The 18,846-nt window shown below is 37.0% G+C and overlaps 1 protein-coding gene across 15 annotated transcripts in view; it reads left to right on the plus strand.

Annotated features, from left to right (window-relative positions):
* The window catches only part of SLIT2 (slit guidance ligand 2), a 263,667-nt gene that overhangs the window by 108,370 nt on the left and 136,451 nt on the right, over window positions 1–18,846 (plus strand). Inside the window, exon 1 of one of the 15 annotated variants that reach the window (XM_071807353.1) lies at window positions 18,370–18,420. The exons of the other annotated variants lie outside the window; for them this stretch is intronic. Within the exon in view, the coding sequence (XP_071663454.1) occupies window positions 18,386–18,420 (35 nt within the window). The 5' untranslated portion in view covers window positions 18,370–18,385. Of the gene's footprint in view, window positions 1–18,369; window positions 18,421–18,846 lie in introns of those variants that run through there. 15 annotated transcript variants of the gene reach the window in all.

Raw genomic sequence — 18,846 nt, forward strand, 5'->3', positions numbered from 1 at the left:
CCTGAAGCCAACCATATCCTGGGCTGCATCAAAAGAAGCATGACCAGCAGGTCGAAAGAGGTCCTCTCTCATGAGACCCCGCCTGGAGTACTCCATTCAGTGCTGGGGCCCCAACATAAGAAAGACATGGGCCCGTTGGAGTGACTCTGGAGGAGAACCATGAAGATGGTCAGAGGACTGCCTTCTATGAAGTCAGGCTGAGAGAGTTGGGGTTGTTCAGCCTGGAGAAGGCTCCAGGGAGACCTTGTAGCAGCCTTCCTGTACTTAAAGGGTCTTACAAGAGAGCTAGAGAGGGACTTTTTACAAGGGCATGTAGTGTTAGGAATAAGGGGTAATGGCTTTAAGCTGAAAGAGGGCAGATCTAGATTGGACGCAAGGGTGGGGAGGCACTGGAACAGGCTGCCCAGAGAAGTTGTGGGTGCCCCATCCCTGGAAGTGTTCAAAGCCAGGTTGGATGGGGCTGTGAGCAACCTGGTCTAGTGAAAGGTGTCCCTGTCCATGGCAAGGGGGGTGGAACTAGATGATCTTTAAGGTCCCTTCTGGCCCAAAGCGTTCTATGATATTCACTGGAGCTCACTGAGGGAAGGATTTGCCATCATGGAAGAGGGTAGATCCTAATTCCACTAATAGAAAGCCATCTTAATCTTGTTTGTTTCTGTGCCTGAATCTTGTCTTTGTTAATGTGATACTGAGTTCAGAAGCAAAATAATGCTTTCGTTTTTCTCAGAAAACTAAAAAAGAGACGACATCTCTAAATTCTCCTTTCTTTACCCCTTTATTGTCACTATGCTTTTTTATAACTATCCCATATGATTTCTGAATGTTAGATGTGAAAATAATGAAATGTCTCCAAAGCCCACTTAACTGAATTGTCCATCACTGTAAAGGAGATGTGCGGAGTTCCACCTGCTGTGGTGGGGGAAGAGGCAAAATGTTGGTATTGGGAGGTAGAAAATGGGGCAACACAACAGTGAGCAAAAGCGCATGAAGGGGTAGGATGGTGAGCAAGGCCAGCTTCATTTTTGTGTCTAAAAGCATCATAGATTTTTTTTTTTTCAATATTCCTGGAGAAAACAGAATTCAACTTTCTTCAAAGGAAACGAATAAAGATACAGGTTAACTTGTGGAACATAGCATTAGTTTTGCCATGGTCATGGCTGAAAATCACATATGCTTATTTGGATGTTCTAGCTTAAGGAGTACCATTTCCAGAAATTTGTATATAGCCATTCTATGGGTTTCATGTTTAATTCTCTTTCCCTTGGTTTCTTTGGTTTCATCCATAAAACATACAGATACTTCAAATCAGGAGCATATCAGAAAAAATTCTTTGATTGAAAAGGCTGAAAAACTGCCTGTAGTGCAGAAGACAGTATTAGAATTTTGTTAAGAGTAATTTAGTGATGGCTGTGGTGTATAGTGTTTGGTTTTTTCAGTTTCTTATTATTCCAAATGAACAGGTCTGTGCTGCTGAGTTTCAACGCCTATCGAAAGACCTTCCGACAATGTAGTGGGCGTCTTTTTGTTAGTGTTATTCTACTCCCTCTGTATTTTGAGGTTCTGGCTAAACAGATTTTTATTCCAATTTGTGGTATATACAAAATCCAGGAATATAACACGCAAGGAAACATTCTTTCAAAGGAGATAACTGTCTGAAGAAGGTAATCTTTCACTATGGTGAAGGAGTTCTTCCATGCCTGAGTTACACAATTATACATGGACCACTCATCACGTTCTTTACTTACAAACATTTTCCTATAATTTTCTTTAGGTTTGAATGGAAATTCCATAAAACATGACATTTCCTTGACTTCCATGTGAGGAATAGATGTTGCAGAAAATATGCATGTAAAAAGTTATACTAATATATGCAATCTTACTGAAATCAGTGGATGTCCTGTATGAGAAAATTCGCTTCATTTTTGTGAATATTAGCAGGGGTTTTCGCTCTTATAAATTGGCACCTAGTTACCATTCCGTTCTCATGGAGCTTCAAAACTGAGCAACTCCCCTGTTTGATCAACTCATTGAATGTCTTTTAAGATTTTAATTTCAGAAAAGTTGAGCAAGCTTTTCTAGAAACTTATTAAACACATCTGTCCTAGATTGAGAATTTTACTTATGAAAGAGAATTTCCTTTTTTTCATTTTAGGGAAGTTGGTAATCTAGACTTTTTGCAGAGAATGTGTCTGTCTCTGTGTGTGTATACACATAGATCTAAATATGTATCTAGAAACACACAAATCTATGCACACCATTTTTAATATGTGGAGCAAGTCTATTAGTCTATATCAAGTTATTTCTCAGTTTAATTAAAACCTTCATTATCTCTAGGTTTTGAGTTACCAAATAAAACAAATCATCCCACTTTCCAGGCAAATGGATTAGCAATCAAATATACCCCTTTGAGATCTGCATATTCTCAGGCTCAGTCTGCTGGAGAGCTGTTATACACTGGAATGAGGTCTTTAAAACATATTTACTTATCTTGGGTGGTGGATACTCTGCGCCATGACTGGTCTTGGTGAAAGCTTGGGAGCCCCTTGTTGCTTAGCGTTATGTTGGCTGTGCTTCTGTCCCAGGTAGTTGTATTCTAATACCTCCATTTCTGTGTGCTGGAAAGTCTTATGTGAGACTGAGAATCTAGCTAGCAGTACTGCACTGTTTCTGATTAAAATCTTGCACGTAACTTCCATGATACTGTGACTGACCCATAGAGATATTTTGCTTTTTGATAATAGCTCTGTCTATATGCTGCATCCGGTGTGATTGGCTTAGAGAGGTGGAAAACAAACATATACTAACCTACAAGAAACCTCTATGTAGGAATTTTCAAGAAGTATTAATGTAGCTCACATACATGACTCTATTTGCTACTGTTGTTGCTTTTTGTTTTCCCTCACTCAGAAGAAATCTACAGTAGAAATTCTAATGTAATTATGTTTTAATTTATGCCAGTAAATTATGCCAGGGTAAGAGGTGCTTTAAAAAATTAACGGAAAAGTAAAGACAAATACCTGCTATTGTATTAGAACAGACATTAATGTAAATAATGCTGTTAAGAAATCCAGTATGTCTATGCACACAGCAGGGTTTGTTACCAAAGAATTTCATACTCAGTTTTCATTTTCTTGTTTTCTTAAAGCAGATACTTTGATCAAAGCAGGTGGCTTGCCAAATAGCTTTTTTCCTTACAATAGAAAAAAAAAAGTGTAAAATATGATGTAATTAAATTTGAAGGACCTCATGACAAGGCGAAGAACTGTATTCAAGAGGTGATGTGAAATGAATTAATTATTTGTATTCATGGGATACTTGCATTGCCCTCTGTGGCAGGTATTTGTGTTTCTGTAAGGTCAATGTCAGTAATAGTAAAAGTTTCTAACTTTCTTGTTTCAGATGTTTAATGTTCTCATTCTTTATTTTTATAACAGTGTTGCTGAGGATAGGCATGCTGCTGGTTTGAGAAAGATAAATCAAATGGGAGAGGAGCCTTTATAATGTGTGTAAAGATTTATTAAAATTGCAACTTCCTCTCTTATAAAGTCTTTTAAATGTAATTTTACATTCTTCACCAACTGATCTGTAAAACAGGATAGCATTCCTGCTAAAAGAAAACTATGATGTAATTTAAAAAAATAAAATAGAATTGTGGGAGTGGTAGTGTGTCTGAGAGCACTTTTAAGATACTACATAACGATCTGTACAATGTAGCCTGTCGTTACTGGGCTCTCTTTTTTACAGTTTTCTGCCTCAGGAAAATTTAAAATATTTGTACAGAGAGCATTAATGGTAACTCGCATCCCAAATCCATAGTTGTGTGATTCTGAAGTGAGTCCTCTATGTGCAGAGCTAGCCGAGTTCCTATAATTGTTTCTTCCTGTATTTGATACAGGAGATGAGAGAACCTTTCAGGCCAGGGGAATTCCCGAATAACTGCCCTTCTCTTATTAATTACAAGTTACTTCTCAGTTAAGAATTTCCTTCCTGTCTTCCACTTCAACCTTGCTTGGTTTTCTTTCCTCGAACCTTCCCTCCTGCCTTGCTGGCCAAAGAAGGGTAGCCACATTTTGCATTAGTGCTCAGATGCTTAATGTATAGACATTTTGGCTAACCTTTCATGAACAAATAAAACCGAAGAAACTAAGTGCATTATTGATGTAGAGAAGATGAGAAAACAGTTTCTTAGAGTACTTATTCTTACATATTTATTCATTTATATTAAGTTGGCTTCTATTGATTTTTGTCAGAGTGGAAAAATAATAGTTTTAGAAGTGGAGGAGAGAGAGACAAAGGCAAAAGGAGTTTAAATTTGTGTTTTACTAAATTAGCAACAGTTGTTGCTTTAAATTGCTTTGTTGTAAGTGCAAATAGATATTACTACTGCCATTAAAGTTTGTGGTGTGTAAAGCGACATAGGGCTTAAACAGGAAATATTCCTGAGATCATGTAAAATAGCATGGACAAGCAAAATGGCTCAAATGTAGGAAATAAATTTGTGACTCAGCATGTGTGTTTGAGACCTCTTTTGTTGTGAATTTCTTGCATGTTTTGGCTTGAACTGAACACATTTCTTTCCTGTCCCTTCAGCCTTCCTCAAACAACTCCTGTCTTCCTTCTATTCTGTCTCACAGCTATTCAGTACTGAGAAGATCTTCCTTAGTTGATCAGCAAGAATATATTACATGTCATGTGCAGTATCCCCTGTAGCAAAATCAAGTTCCTGCAGATATGTACATTGTTCTTACTGTAATAAGTAGTGCTCACGGATTGCTTTGTCTTGTACTTTCTGTGCTTTGTGTAGGTTGTTCTGTACTTCTAGACCAGTGCTATCACTATTTCATTGATTAACTGATGTTTTAAGCTGATTGGGTAAGTCACTCAGATAAGGATCTTAACAAGATTTAATTTAAACTCCAAATTACATTTTCATACACCATTAAGTGCCAGATGCCATGAGAAATAATTCTGTGTTGAAGATTAATTTGTTTTAAGAATGTGTTTGAGGGAAGTATTGCAAGCACAATGCAGTGAAGTATATTTAATATTAGGTATAGTAGTCATTGCTAACTCTTTCTGTACTGGTCGAATTGTGTTGGCTTCTTTGCATCTTCACTTAGATTTTAATTTTTTCAGTTGTTGATAAACTTCTTCCTGCCTGATTTTTGTTATATGTGTGCTAAACTGTACATACACTTTGGTCCAGCAGCAGAGAGTTATCCAAACACAGCTCTGACTTAGAAAACTGCGTTTTGAACTTTTCAGTGTTACCCTGTGGAGAGGGTGATCCTACCTGGAAAGAGAAGTTAGGTACCTGGGCCTTCTGGGGAGAAGCATGCATGCCAGTTGAAGGGCAGTGGTAGCAGCAATAACAAGTAACGTTGAACTCCTGACCATCTTTGAGACATCTGGCACAAACAACTTCAATTTTCTTTGCTTGCTTGCTCTTTATTTTTTTTTTTCTCTCATCTACCTGAATCCCTTTTGTTGCTGCACATTTAAGTGCTGTGAGGCAGTTCTGCCTTTCTTTCATTTGTGGCTTCCAGATGCTGCTGCATCCAGGTGAAAAAAACAACATTATTTATAAATAGGAATACTGGTCTTAGCAGAAGTCAGTTAGTTCAAGGTTACATTTAAAATATACAGTATATGTATAGCTTCATTAGGAATCAAGACCACCCAGTGCAGCAATTTTAAAATGCCAGTGGCTGTCACTGCACCTCATTCAGCTCAGTTGGGGAGGAGCTTTAAGGCAAGGCAAATGATTAGCAGAATAAGAATTTGGCCTAAAATGCATAATTGTAAGGCTGTAATTCAGTAGCCAAACTAGTATTTCTATCCATCTACCAACTCACCTCACAGCAAAGGGCTATAAACCATTAACTCATATTTGTACTAATCCAATTCCAGGTGCATACTGCATATTTTTGAAGTAATAAATATTAAATACTATATATTTTAAAGAACAGTGTGTGTCTTAGCATTCATGGTAGGAAAAAGGAACTCATAAATTTTAGTCCTGGCACTGACGTTGATTCACAGCATTGCTATGGGCAAGTCACTTAACTTCTGTCTGTGTTTCTTTAGCTATAAAATAGAAATAACAGTTCTTATTTTCTTGCTTCCCACAGGAATTGAAAGAAATTTTAACATTTGCGTAACTCTTCAGAGAACGTTAATTTAATGTCCATTTAAGCTTTTAGCTGTATCCAAGATAAACATATCCAACATTATTTTTACAGAAATTATTTACAACACTTTTACAAATCCATTCTTTTTGATATTTTACCCGAGTAACAATCTTGTCATGGTAATAAAACATGGTGTTTCCTTGTAAATAAGAAAGCTGATTAACTTGAGGGGGAAAATGAACATATTCGTATTCTAGGCGGGGGGGGGGGGGGAGGAGGAAGAAAAATCCAAATTCTTTACATTTCAATATTTATATGCATCCAGTCCTGTAAATGGTAGTACTGGGAATTCAGAAGAGTATGGGCATACAGATCACTGTGTATACAAGAGGAACACTACCAATGCATTTTAGAAATTTCAGTTGTTCAGCTGAAAATGGATGAAAATAACATTACTATTATTCATGGAGATTTTCATATGATTGCTTTCTGCCCACTTCTTTCCTGAAACATAGATTAGTGGTGAAGAGATTAACTTAACCTGCAGCTGGAAATGGAGATGGAATCAGGAAGAAGATTCTGGAAAGTTCATGTGGGTTTTGGCACATGTGAGTAGAGTAGCAGTTTGAGGTCTACCTCAAGATATTAAGGAAGATATCAGTAAGATGTTGCAGATGGTTGTATTGGTAGAGTGAAAAAAATGGCCCTGGAAATGATATTGGATAGAATGAAAGCTGCAGACACTTGAGGGAACATGAAAGAATATGTTGAGCAAGCAAGGTTACATCTTGAGTGGGAAGTCCTCAAGATGACACCAAATGAGATTAATGCAAATGTTGGCCCACCTGTGTCAAAATTAATCGTTTTATGATTGAGATAATACTTAAGAGTCTGTATTCTGTAAGTTAAAAAGTTCAGTAATGTTGCCCACTGATAGGTTGTTTTAAGCATAACCTTTGTGAGATGATCTAGAGCAACTTGAAGTTACACTTGAGAATGTGAGAATAGTAAAATGTGAACCTACTAGCTGAAAACTGGCATTCCAATGAATTGGTTAGGAGAATACTAACATCATCATAAGCTTATGAGATAAAATTTTTACAAATCTTAAAATATGAACTGAGCAGCAATCACTGGAAAGACTGAAAATCACCTTTGTAAAAGAAATACTTGCCTTTTAAGATTTACTAAGCTGAGCACATTGGCAAATATAGTTCTACAAGATAGTAACTATTCTTGGGATGAAAAAAGGAAGATGCAGTCAACATGACTGGATAAAAAAGGCTTAGCTGACTGGAGAGGCCAACTACTCCATTAGTTTTGGAAGGAAAATTATGGGGGTGTGGGGGAAAGGGAAACATTGTGTGCTTGTGATTTTTTTTTTTTAATCAGTTTCCAAAAACATATGGATTAGAAAATTTAAAGATTTCAAAAGAGATGCTGTAAATTTTCTTCTCTCATCCTCTTCTGTAACAGAGTTTTGGCAAGTCATGTCCTGTTGCATCTGCACAAATCCAGTCACACAAGTATCCCTGAAAACAGTTTATTTCTGTGACTGAAATGAAAACAGCAATGGAATAAGGAAGCAAGAGGGTGAATGCTTTATTTCCTCATTCTTCTGCTGTTTAAAAAAAAAAAGTTTGAAAATTTTTTTAGAAAAAATTGCATTGATAAATACTAATGAGTATATTGTTCTTACAATGTTGTATGTAGGCACCTAAAATTAGCTCCTGTAGCTGCTGGATGAAATCTTGGTTCTGTTGGATTCAGTAATAGATGTCCTGTTGAGTGCATACAATTAAATGACTCCAGGATTAGGAAACTCAGGAAATATTTAGAAAATCTGAACATCTGTCTGAAAGGTTTTCTTGGATGGCACGATTTCGGAATGTCGAAATTAGAATGTATTTGAATATTTTACTGTACCAAGGTCTACTTCAACTGCTGTAGCTTATATTCAGCATAGAACTGTAAGGGAGTTAATAGTTTTCTGTAGCTCTGAGAACTGTATATTAAAATGACTGGTTTACTGGGGAAGGGTATAGGATGCTGGGAGTGGGGGAGAGCAAAAAAAATATTATTGCCAAAAAAAACACACAAAAAACAAAAACACACACACACAGGAAAAAAAAAAAAAGGGAGGGATGGTTGGTCAGAAGATGCTATAAATGAAGTTGTATGTATCTGTCATCTAGCAAACATTTTTAAAGCTATCAAACAATAAGGAGAAAAACCTGACCTATTTTTTCAGAACACTGAGCAGTCGCTATTTCTTTGACTTCAGAGAAAGGTGCAGGTCTCAGAGTCTCTGTGAGTGATTGACTGCTGCAACTTGGCATCTATATGTCCAGTGTTCTTCAGAGTAAACACTTGCAAAGAAGTAATCCAGTTAACAAAATCTAAATACGTATTAAAGTTTTTTCTTTTTTTCCATAATACTTGTTTTTCCTCAAAAAAGACGAAATCCTTTTAAACTACTGAAAATAGTGGATTTAAAACAAATATTCCACTTTCGTGAACGAACTTTATCATTTTCTGTAGGAGTTCTACAGTGCTTTGTTGAAATCTTGAATTATGCTTGGACATTAGTGTTAAAACAATTCCTTTAAGAGCAGGAGACACAAAGATTTCCCTATTTACCAAACTTAGATGCAAGCTAATTTAAGTGTCACATGGAGGAATCTGTCACTTTTCAGAGCAGTCTGGCAATAGGTAAGCCGATCTGGCCTCTTCACCAGTGTCTTTACCAGACTCATTGGAAAGGCATAGTTCTTCTCTTCTGCTCTTAGAAAAATGGTGTACTTTATACTGCTGCAAACAGGAAACATTTTAATCCAGTCCCAATTGCCGCTGAACGTGGAAGGAGCTAAATTTTTTTTTATCATTTTCTGGCCTACCTGAAGTTATGTAAAACTTTAATGACTTCAAAAGTTAAATCCTGGTCAAGTTCCAGGTGCAAGGGAGAAATGCATCATTTGGGGTGAAGGACACCTGAAAATCTGCAAAATTTGATAGTTCTTGTGGAAAGTTCATGGTGTAAATTCTTAGAATGTTGCCCGGTCTTGATTTTTTTCTGGGGGGCCCTAAAGCAAAGTGGGAATGTACTGAAAGGCTTTGCAAGTCCCACATGCTTTCAGTTTTTCAGTCTGGTTTCATGAGCAGATGGAGTTCTGAGAAGTTATTTCCATTCAAGTTGACTGGTACTCAAGCATTGCTTTGCTCTTTTTGAAAGATGATAGTAATTTGTAATTGGCACTAAGTAATTTGTGATTAAATGGATTAAAAGTTTTATGTAATTAAATGTTTAATTTATTTTCTGTTAATATGTAAGTTGATTTCCAGGGAAGATCGCTCACATACATTGCTTTTGCTATTCACTTTAAATTCAATTCTTCAGTGTGAAACTGGGCATAGCAAGAAAGAAAAAAAAGCAGAGAAATTCAAAATAGACCTGATTATGCAATTTTTCTTCAATGACAAAAGAAGTTGCATCAAGAGAAGTTTTGTATGTACCAGGATTAAAGATCATGTCCTAAGTCTGAGGTTAGATGAAAGTGCATATAAATGTGCATTTAGGACATCATCTTTTTGCAGCTAAACTTTACTGTCTATCAGTGTTAATATTGTAAAATAAAAAGAAAAATTAAAATCTATTTAAAGAGCATATTTTTTCACTGTCATGAAAAATGGAGAACAATTGCTCATAGATAATGGAATTTGGTTGTTTGTGGTAACAGTGCCACATACAAAAGACCCATGCAGAACATAATTTTAACTGGATTTTAAGGATACAGAAAGTGGCCTTTGAAGTGATCTCCGTAGCGGTTCTGTTTGGCATTAATAATATCTAGTGGAATGGTTGTCTTAATGTCTTACTCATCTAGTGCCTAAAAGATGTATAACTGGGATTTATTTAAATTCTAGTGGCATGTTACAATCCATAGCATTGTTTGGAACTGTATTCTTTATGATCAGAAACAACTTCAGAAAATGAAATCTGAAAAATTATGCAGATTAAATTGTAGGATACTACTGCTGTCTTCCTTTTAGGGTATGTTTTAAATCAGTACTTTAGTCAGCAGTCTTTTTATATGTGTATTCTCAAGTAATCCAAAAACTGTATTCAGTTTTCAGCTCCTTGTTAGACAAAGATCACACCACAGTACTTGGGAGCTGGAGCATGAGGCAGAGGGAACTGGGTCTGTTTAGCCTGGAGAAGAGGCAGGTGAAGGCAGACCTGATTGCTGTCTGCAACAACCTGATCGGAGGTGGAGCCATGCTCTTCTCAGATGTGCGCAGTTATAGAACAAGAGGTAATACAGACATTGAATACATGCAATTCTGATTATATAGAATCATAGAATGGCTTGGGTAGGAAGGGACCTTCAGACGTCATCTAGTCCAACCCCCTTTTTTTTGGGGGGGGGGACACACACAGGCTTTGCATGTAAAGCTGATTTTTAGCTGATTTGGTTTTGCTTTGCAAGCTCTGCTGATTAGCCTTGAGGCAGAAAGGAGTGAAAATAAAGAGACAGATCCCCAGATCAGAGGCTGATAGCCCCAGAAGCTATGCTGATTTTTGTTAGCTGAGACTTTAGGCTATCAGGTCTGCTAGCACTGTCTAGGGAGCTATTTGAGATTTAATCATATGTGCCAACAACACTGCTAAAGACATCTTTGGCAGTACCTTTCCTTGCTACTGATGGGTAGCAATCCTTGGCTTTCTGCAGGAGATGACCACGCTCACGGGCTGGTTCCTTATCTGGCCGCAGTGGAAACACCTTCTTCAGTGTTCTGTCACAGCTGACAGCCTCCTCTTCAGAAAGGAAAAAGCAGTGGTTCTTGCAGCTCCACCACATCCAACGCCTCTGTCCAATGAGCTTTTTATGCTCAGGAGCAGTGCACCAGCTGGGCTACCTCAGATGCCTGTTCTTTACGTGCTTTGCTAAATACAACTCTGTAGCCTCTTGGGCACTCACTGACAGCTTCAGCCACCTTCTCCTGTCCCTCAAACAGCAAAGATGAGAGAATAGGAAATGGCTGGCAGGTCTTCGTGGCTGAAACTCATCTCTGCCCAGTGACTCCCACAAGACCAGTGAAAAACAATTAGCTTCTCTTTATAGCTAGATATATATTAGGGGACAAAAGTTCCCCATGAGGGATGGTTGAACACTGGCACGGGTGTCCAGACTGGTTGTGGGATCCCTTTCTTTGGAGGTGTTTAAGACCGAAGTGAGTATGGTCCTGAGCAACCTGATCTGGTTACAGACCTGCTTTGAGTAAGGAGTTGAACTGGAGCCCTCTAAACGTCCCTTCCTGCCCAACTTATTCTGTATTCTTATAAGTAAAATAATATGAAACAATAGTGGAGAATATGTGTTAAAGTCATCTAACTTGTTTTGCTGCAAGGTGAGGACTTCTCTTTGCTGAAGCTAATTTAAAATACCAGATCCTAGAGTGAAATATATTTGTTATGTCAGAACTATTTTCTGTGTACATCTCACAAGGCACTTATGTCATTAGTATTTCCAAAACTCATCTCCTTTCTGTAGAAACTGCTAGAAACCCATATGGTCACACTCTTGCCTGCATTGTTCCTTTTTAAAGGGATATTTTTCAGTATCTTCAGAATATACAAATTCTGCATTTAATGTGACTTGGTTGGTAAATCTCCAGGATAAAATTGACAAGCTGTATAATGAAGAAATCATTAGGTATGTATTGCTTGTCCATTTTCCCCCACAGTACTGAAGCCTCCAATACTTAAGAATCTTAGTTGCTTAAGGTACAAGCTTATGTACATTAAATAGCTTTCTAAAGATTACAAATGCTGTCAAAGTAGTTTCTGTATACAAGCAAATTCTGACTTCAGAAACTAGCTATTTGAGACGATTCTTCAACTCTTCTTCCACAGAAATTGATTTTATAGACAGCTTTTGCTTTTTCCTACCAAATTCAATTTGTGGGCAGTTGCAGAGGCTTTACTAACCCCCTTCCTTGCAACTGTGTTTATAGGTAAGCAATTTTATGGATTATGTAAATTATTTATTATGTAACACCTGAAGCCAAGAGCAAGCTTGAAGAAAATTGGAACACATAGACTTATAACTGAAGACTGACTTAGCAAGGACTGTAAAATATTGATTTGATTAAATATTTTTAAGGACAATTCTGTCTGGGCACATTTGAAATAGAAACCAAAAGAATAAGTTTTATACATTTTTAAGTGTGTTCTTGTGAGGCAGCGCAAGACATCTTAGAGCTATTGCAAGCATATCCATTTGCTAGGATGTGCTGAATACAAAGGTACTAACGCATCTGCATATATAGCATGATTTTGTATATGATCAAGTGATGTAGTTGGTAATGGGTCTGTTCCCTACATTAGCTCACACTCATTGGCAAGGAAGAGTCTTTGGAATCTCACTGAATGACCATCGTTTGAGAAGCGCAATGCCTTAGGTTGTACTTTGGAAAGTGATGAAGCTTACAGCAAAAGGAACATACTCCAGTAAAAAATCTGTCAAAATATGTACTACTGGAATTGATATAGTGAGGCTATAGAGTAGGAAATGAGAAAAAAAAAAAATTGAAACCAAAAGTGCAAGCTTTTTTAATTCAATGCAGTAATTGATATGGAAGCACAAAGACAATACGCAGGCATTAGATAGTATTAAGAATTTTCTCTTTAGAAGTTGGTTGCCTGATCTTTAGTAATATAATGGATATATTATTTCTTACTTCCATTAAATGCTCGTGTGCCCACTTGCAAATCTAAATAAAATAATGAACACTACTGCAGTTCATTCACATATGTGTATAAGTGATGTAAGTTTGCTGAGCCAGAGAAATAACTCTGCTGTAGCTTGCAGGGATTGGCAATGAAATGCTCACTTTGAATACTTGGCATAATACTGTTTTCAGTGCTTTGAACGCATAGCAATACTCATGGTAACTGTGGTAATGCAAACCTATTATAATCCAAGGATTCTCAGCCTTCTAGTTTTTGGCATCTGGATTCAGATGACGAAGGCTTTGATTCTGGAAGTGAAGGATGAAGGCTTAAGTTACAAAGCCTGACTAGAGCTGGTGCTCAACCAAAGTCTTCCAAGCGCTGCTTGAAATCCCTTATGTCCAGTTTCCAAGAAGCGCGCTGAAAGCCAGATGTAGGATAACCTCCTAGCGACTGACATTTTTGGAAGATGATAAGATAGCTGTTTATCTTCTTTTGGCATATGCGTTGGTAGAGGTAAAGATGGGAACATATTATACAAAGGAGCTTAAAATACAAAATGAAATAAAATCGTTTGTGACCTTTTTTGTCAGGTAGTTGAAGGGCTAAGGTCTTTATAGATACATGGAAATCTGTTTTTACAAGTAATACATGAAATATTTTACTCTGGTTGTCTAGTGAGATGAAAACTGTCTTAACCTATATAAAGGATATACAAATTTAAAGTGGATTTTTATTTAGTTAGATCTCAAGGCATATAAGTCACTGATGGCAAAGGAGAGACGGCTCTTTTAGGAGTTCACCAGTATATACATCCACAGGCAAAATTTTTTCAGTCTGAGAGGAGGATGAAACTTGTCTCAGTTGATAGTTTAACTTCTGATGGTTTAGAGTTTTCTAAGAAATATTATTTTGTGTTCATCAGTTCTAACTTTTCCCATGTCTTCTACCTATGTAAATATGCTATGAAGAGTAACTTAAATTTTAAATATAGTAATAATTTATATAAAATCCTTATTTATATGCTAGGGAACTCTCATGGTTTTAATTTTTAAAACCCTTTTCTAGTCTGTGTAAATCTCATCTTAATAGGCCATATATAATTAAACAATTTATGTAATCCCAAAACATGTTATTCTTCTGTCAAAAGGAGTGGGTTTTATTATCCTGTTCAAGGTCCCTTTTGTTATTCAGCCATTTGAGTCAAGTTAAGCAGCTTTTACATATAACTGATCTTCGTAAGATGGGAAGAAGAGAGCTTGGAAGTGTCTTAAGAGCTTTAATTATAAATACCACCAAGCTGCGGCTTTATAATAATATTGTTTTGTCTTTCTTCTCCTGGCTACTCTTTTTGCTTCAAATTCAACTGTAAATTCTCTGGAGTAGTGGCCATATTCTTTTGCTTGCTAGTTCTTGTGCACTGTGTAACAGTAGAAACAACTCTGGTTTAGGATTATGAAGGGATAGTGATAGATAGAACTAAGAACACGATATGGTTTTATAACAGCTGTGGCATGTAAGTAATTTTTGGATGCATACACAGCATGCAATTTCAGTGTTCCAGGCTGACTTATTAATTATTGTGAATTTGCTAATGATGCTTTCTCCATGGTATTGATAGACATTTTTGAGCCAGGCAGAATGCAGTAGCTTGTGCCCAGAGAGCTCACAAGAAGGAAATAAAATCAACAGGAAAGTATTTCCAACATAGTAGAGCTTCTGTGAGGATAAAGTCATTAATGTTTTAAACACATTTGAGGATTATCAGATAAGGGGCACGATGTAAGTGTGAAGTAATAACATATGTATGTGTATTCATAATGTAAAATACATTAGTGCAGTTCTGTTTCCATTAACTATCTTATGTATGTTAACTATTTTCCATGGGGAAATTAATCCTCATTTCCATTCTGCACTGGCATGAATTATTTTAATTTTACTTAAATATAGGTAGGATCTGATGAGTATTCTCTTCCTGAATTAAAAATTTTGCTTTTAAATAGAAAAATAAATCCTTGTGGAATATTATTTTTGGAGAATAACTGTGAAGACTCTTAATAATGGCCAGGAAAGGCCTTCAAAAGCCTTAGAGTTATTTTTAGGGACAACTTTTTGTAATAGGGAAAATAATACTAAAATGTTGAGTAATTTAGTATAAAAATTTATAGTTTGACTCAGTAGGAATTTGTTACAGATTTCCTTGCTACCTGCTTTCATTCCCACTTTGATATATGAGGAGGCATTCTGACAGCTCAGAGAGCCGTTCTGACAGCTACACTGAAGTGATTTCCATGGAACGTTTGCAAGGGGACGCGTGTGATTTTCTCTATTTTTCCTTTCTTCCTCATTCACCCTCGCAAGAAGGACAAGGGAAATCTCAACAGCACACTGAAATCTGAAATTGTGGCTTGTTTTAGGAATCAATGTGAATTTTGAGAGACTTTCTTCACTTAAAAGATCTTCAGCCTTTTGAAGAGAGTGCTGAGGGCTTGTAAGCATCCTCCAAAGAGCTGTTAATTCTGCAGACCTGGTATCCGTGGTCCTTGCGTCTTCTATCTCTTGACTGAGAAGCTCCCTGGGAGCTTGAAAACCACAACCCTACTCAGGGACTCCTTTTTCACTGGTTTTTGTGGGCCGCAGCAGCCTCTCGGCAGCCCTTCCAGGATAAGTCTGTGCCTCTCATCCCTTGGACAGGTTTTGTTTGTGAATTTGTTTCCCATGTTTCCCTTTTAGTTTCCTTTAAACAAATACAGGAAACTTGGATTTACTTTCAGTCAGTTACTTTCAGTCAGGAACTTCCTGGAGGTGTAGTTTAGGCTCTAAGGAGAAAATACTGAAATGTGGTATGCTTGTCTCCTCTTAGCAATCTTTGGACTTCTTAAGAAAATGTCAGCAGTGCCCTAATGCTCTCCTGAAATGCCATTTTGATGAATGACCTTGATTATATCCTCATAAAAATACTAGATTCAGATTGTTTCCCAAAGGTTTTTTGGGACAATGACAGTTAACTGATGTCTTGATGCTTTGAGCAACTCCTACTGGTTACTAGTAATACGTCAGCATCTCGTAAGAGCTCCAGTTTGGACAAGTCTCTGTTTTATAGTTGATGCAATTAAGAAAAGTAAGATCCCTGTTGATTACCTATGTAGGTAGTCTAACTATAGTCAAGTGTTGACACACAATTGTGCTTTGTTCAATGTTTTTCTCAGACTCTCTGAGTAATCTGTCTAATCTCTTTGCTATTTTCGATACCAGATTCTGGCATGGCTTCATTTCAGTTCAACACTGAGAGCCAATATGATTCTGATTTAGATGCTTAGTGCTTTCAAGAGTTATGTGGTGTCTGGCAGTTCAGATGTTTTCCATTCAAGATCATTTCCCAGGTAGAAGAGACTTTAACCACTGGAACTAGTAGACTTGAAGGTTGGGGGACAGATCTGCTTCTAAATTTTGCATCAAAGCCACAGACTTTCATTAACAATATATGCCAAAATAGTTAGTTCTCTCTGATTTTCTAAGGTTTTTCCTCAGCCTTTTTTAATGCCTGTAAGAGGGAGGGGATCTCCTCTGTTTGAGGCTTTATAAAAGTCACTAAAACACTCAAAACTTTTGAAAACACTATTCCATTTTATTTTCTTCTCCGTCGTCTTAATTGTTAGAACTGCTGGACTATCTCATATTGATTTGAAATACTTATTTTACAGTCTAGCTTTGTATTTTCTGTCTCTGAGCAAGTTTTTATGAAATGGAGGAAAACAGTTCATTCAGTATTAAGCAAATCTATATAGTGCCATAAGCCATGATTTTCATGCAACCAAATAAGGGTCCTACATAAATAATTAGGCCAGTTATCAATGGCTTTACATGCAGTGGAGGTTTGGGTTGTATATTCTAAAGTTATTGTTTGGTAAAGGAGTATCTTATGTCTACAAATCAAGCACAAATTTTATGAAAAACTAGAAGCATAGAATGTTTTGGGTTGGAAAGGACCTTAATGATCATCTAGTCCCTGGCCATGGCAGGGGCAACTTCCACTAGACCAGGTTGCTCAAAGCCCCATCCAACATGGCCTTGAACACTTCCACAGATGGAGTATCCACAGCTTCTCTGGGCAACCTGTTTCAGGGCCTCACTACCTTCATGGTGAAGAATTTCTTCCTTGTATCTAATCTCAGTCTGCTCTCTTTCAGTTTAAAGCCACCACCCCTTGTCCTATCACTACATGCCCTTGTAAAACATCCTTCTCCAGCTTTCTTGTAGGCTCCCTTTAGGTACTGGAAGGCTGGTATAAGGTCTCCCCACAGCCTTCTCCGGCTGAAAAATCCCAACTCTCTCAGCCTGTCTTCATAGGAGAGGTGCTGCAGCCCTCTGATCATCTTCATAGCCCTCCTGTGGACCCTCTCCAACAGGTCAATGTTCTTCTTATGTCTGGGCCCCAGGGCTGAACACAGTACTCCAAATTCTTGTGTGACTTGCACTTCAGAGACTCAAGAACTAAATTCTTGAATGGAAATCTGTTTTCAGAGAAGCAGACACATACTATTCCTTCCACTCCTCCACCCTCAGCTACAACTTCAAAACATCTGTGTTTCTTGGTGTTTCAGTGCTCTTTAAAATAGATTAGGTTACAGAGTGAATTTCAATATTTCCAAAATTTATGAAGTAGAGAAGCATATCACAACCATGTAGAATATGTATGCATGGAATTTTTTAATATGTCATCTCATAATATTCTTTAAGATAACTTTAAATAAATGAGAATAAGGCTGAGGGATCAATTGCTGAAGCATTCAGTAGGTTGCTAGTTTGCAAATAATGAAAGAGTTTAATGTTAATGTTTGAAAACTACTTATGCTTACATGCTGTTCTTAGAATCACTGTCAAACTTCAAACCTAAGTTTTAAGTCTTTTTATTAATGTCTAGCTATTTAAACGATATTTAATATACTGCAAATTGAATCCTTTAGGCCAGTGCTTTCTAGACTGGCTGCTGCTTAACTCTGGACTAAATTTTAAGTTGAAGTGGGGAAAAGGGTTGTAACTGAGTAGACAGAAAGGTGAGAGCAGAAACCTTGGTACTGATTGCAGTTTGTCTCTAGGTGCCTCTACATGTCTCTAGGTTATAATTAGGTTAATCTAAAGGAAAGTTTGTGACTCTTTATTCTCTTTATGGGAAAGAGAGATGCTAAGTAAAGAAATAAGAAATACTCATTTTCAGTTTATCATTTAGCTTTCCATTTATTTCAATTTGTGTAATTTCTTCTGAAGATTTCAAAAAGGAGAATGATAGTTGTTTTTTGTGGGTTTTTTGGTTGGTTGGTTGGTTTGTTTGTTTTGTTTTTCTATTGTGAATGGGAAAGAGAAAAGCTGATTCAAGCTGATAAACATCTTGTGATTCAGTAATGCAGTACATCAAATCTACCGCAGACAAAAGCTGGTATGAAGTGATCTGAAATTCCCTTTGGCATAGTTTTCTTGTTCTTTTTGCTGTTTTTGTAGAAATTGCACAGGACTTGATGGCATGTATGACACATCTTCGCTCTCATTTCAAAACTGGTTGGTATCCCATCAAAGCCTGTGGCTGTCAAAGGAAAGTGTTAAAGGCTAGCATCAGAATTTCACTGTATAATTTGTGCATATTTGTCATTTGTATTGTGCTGATGACTTCAGAAAGATGATCTCTCTAAAAATTCTGTTGTTTTATTTTTTTCCTAGAATTAACTCTTGGACATACACATCAAAATTAGACTTGTTTTATTATGAAGTATAATATCCCTGACAGTTGTCGAAGGTGCTAGCATGGCTCTGGTTGCTGCTTTCTTTTTCATTTTCTCTCATAGTCAACCAATATGCTTCAGTATAGAGCTGTGAAAAAAAATTTTAAGGAATAAGTCGTATGCACACTGTTGGCAGCCTCTTGGAATAGAGCTCTGGTCACAAGGCAGAGCTCAGTTTAAACCATCACATGGCTTCTGATATTGC

This window comes from Patagioenas fasciata, chromosome 4 (genome assembly GCF_037038585.1).
Source record: "Patagioenas fasciata isolate bPatFas1 chromosome 4, bPatFas1.hap1, whole genome shotgun sequence".
Lineage (NCBI taxonomy): Eukaryota > Metazoa > Chordata > Aves > Columbiformes > Columbidae > Patagioenas > Patagioenas fasciata.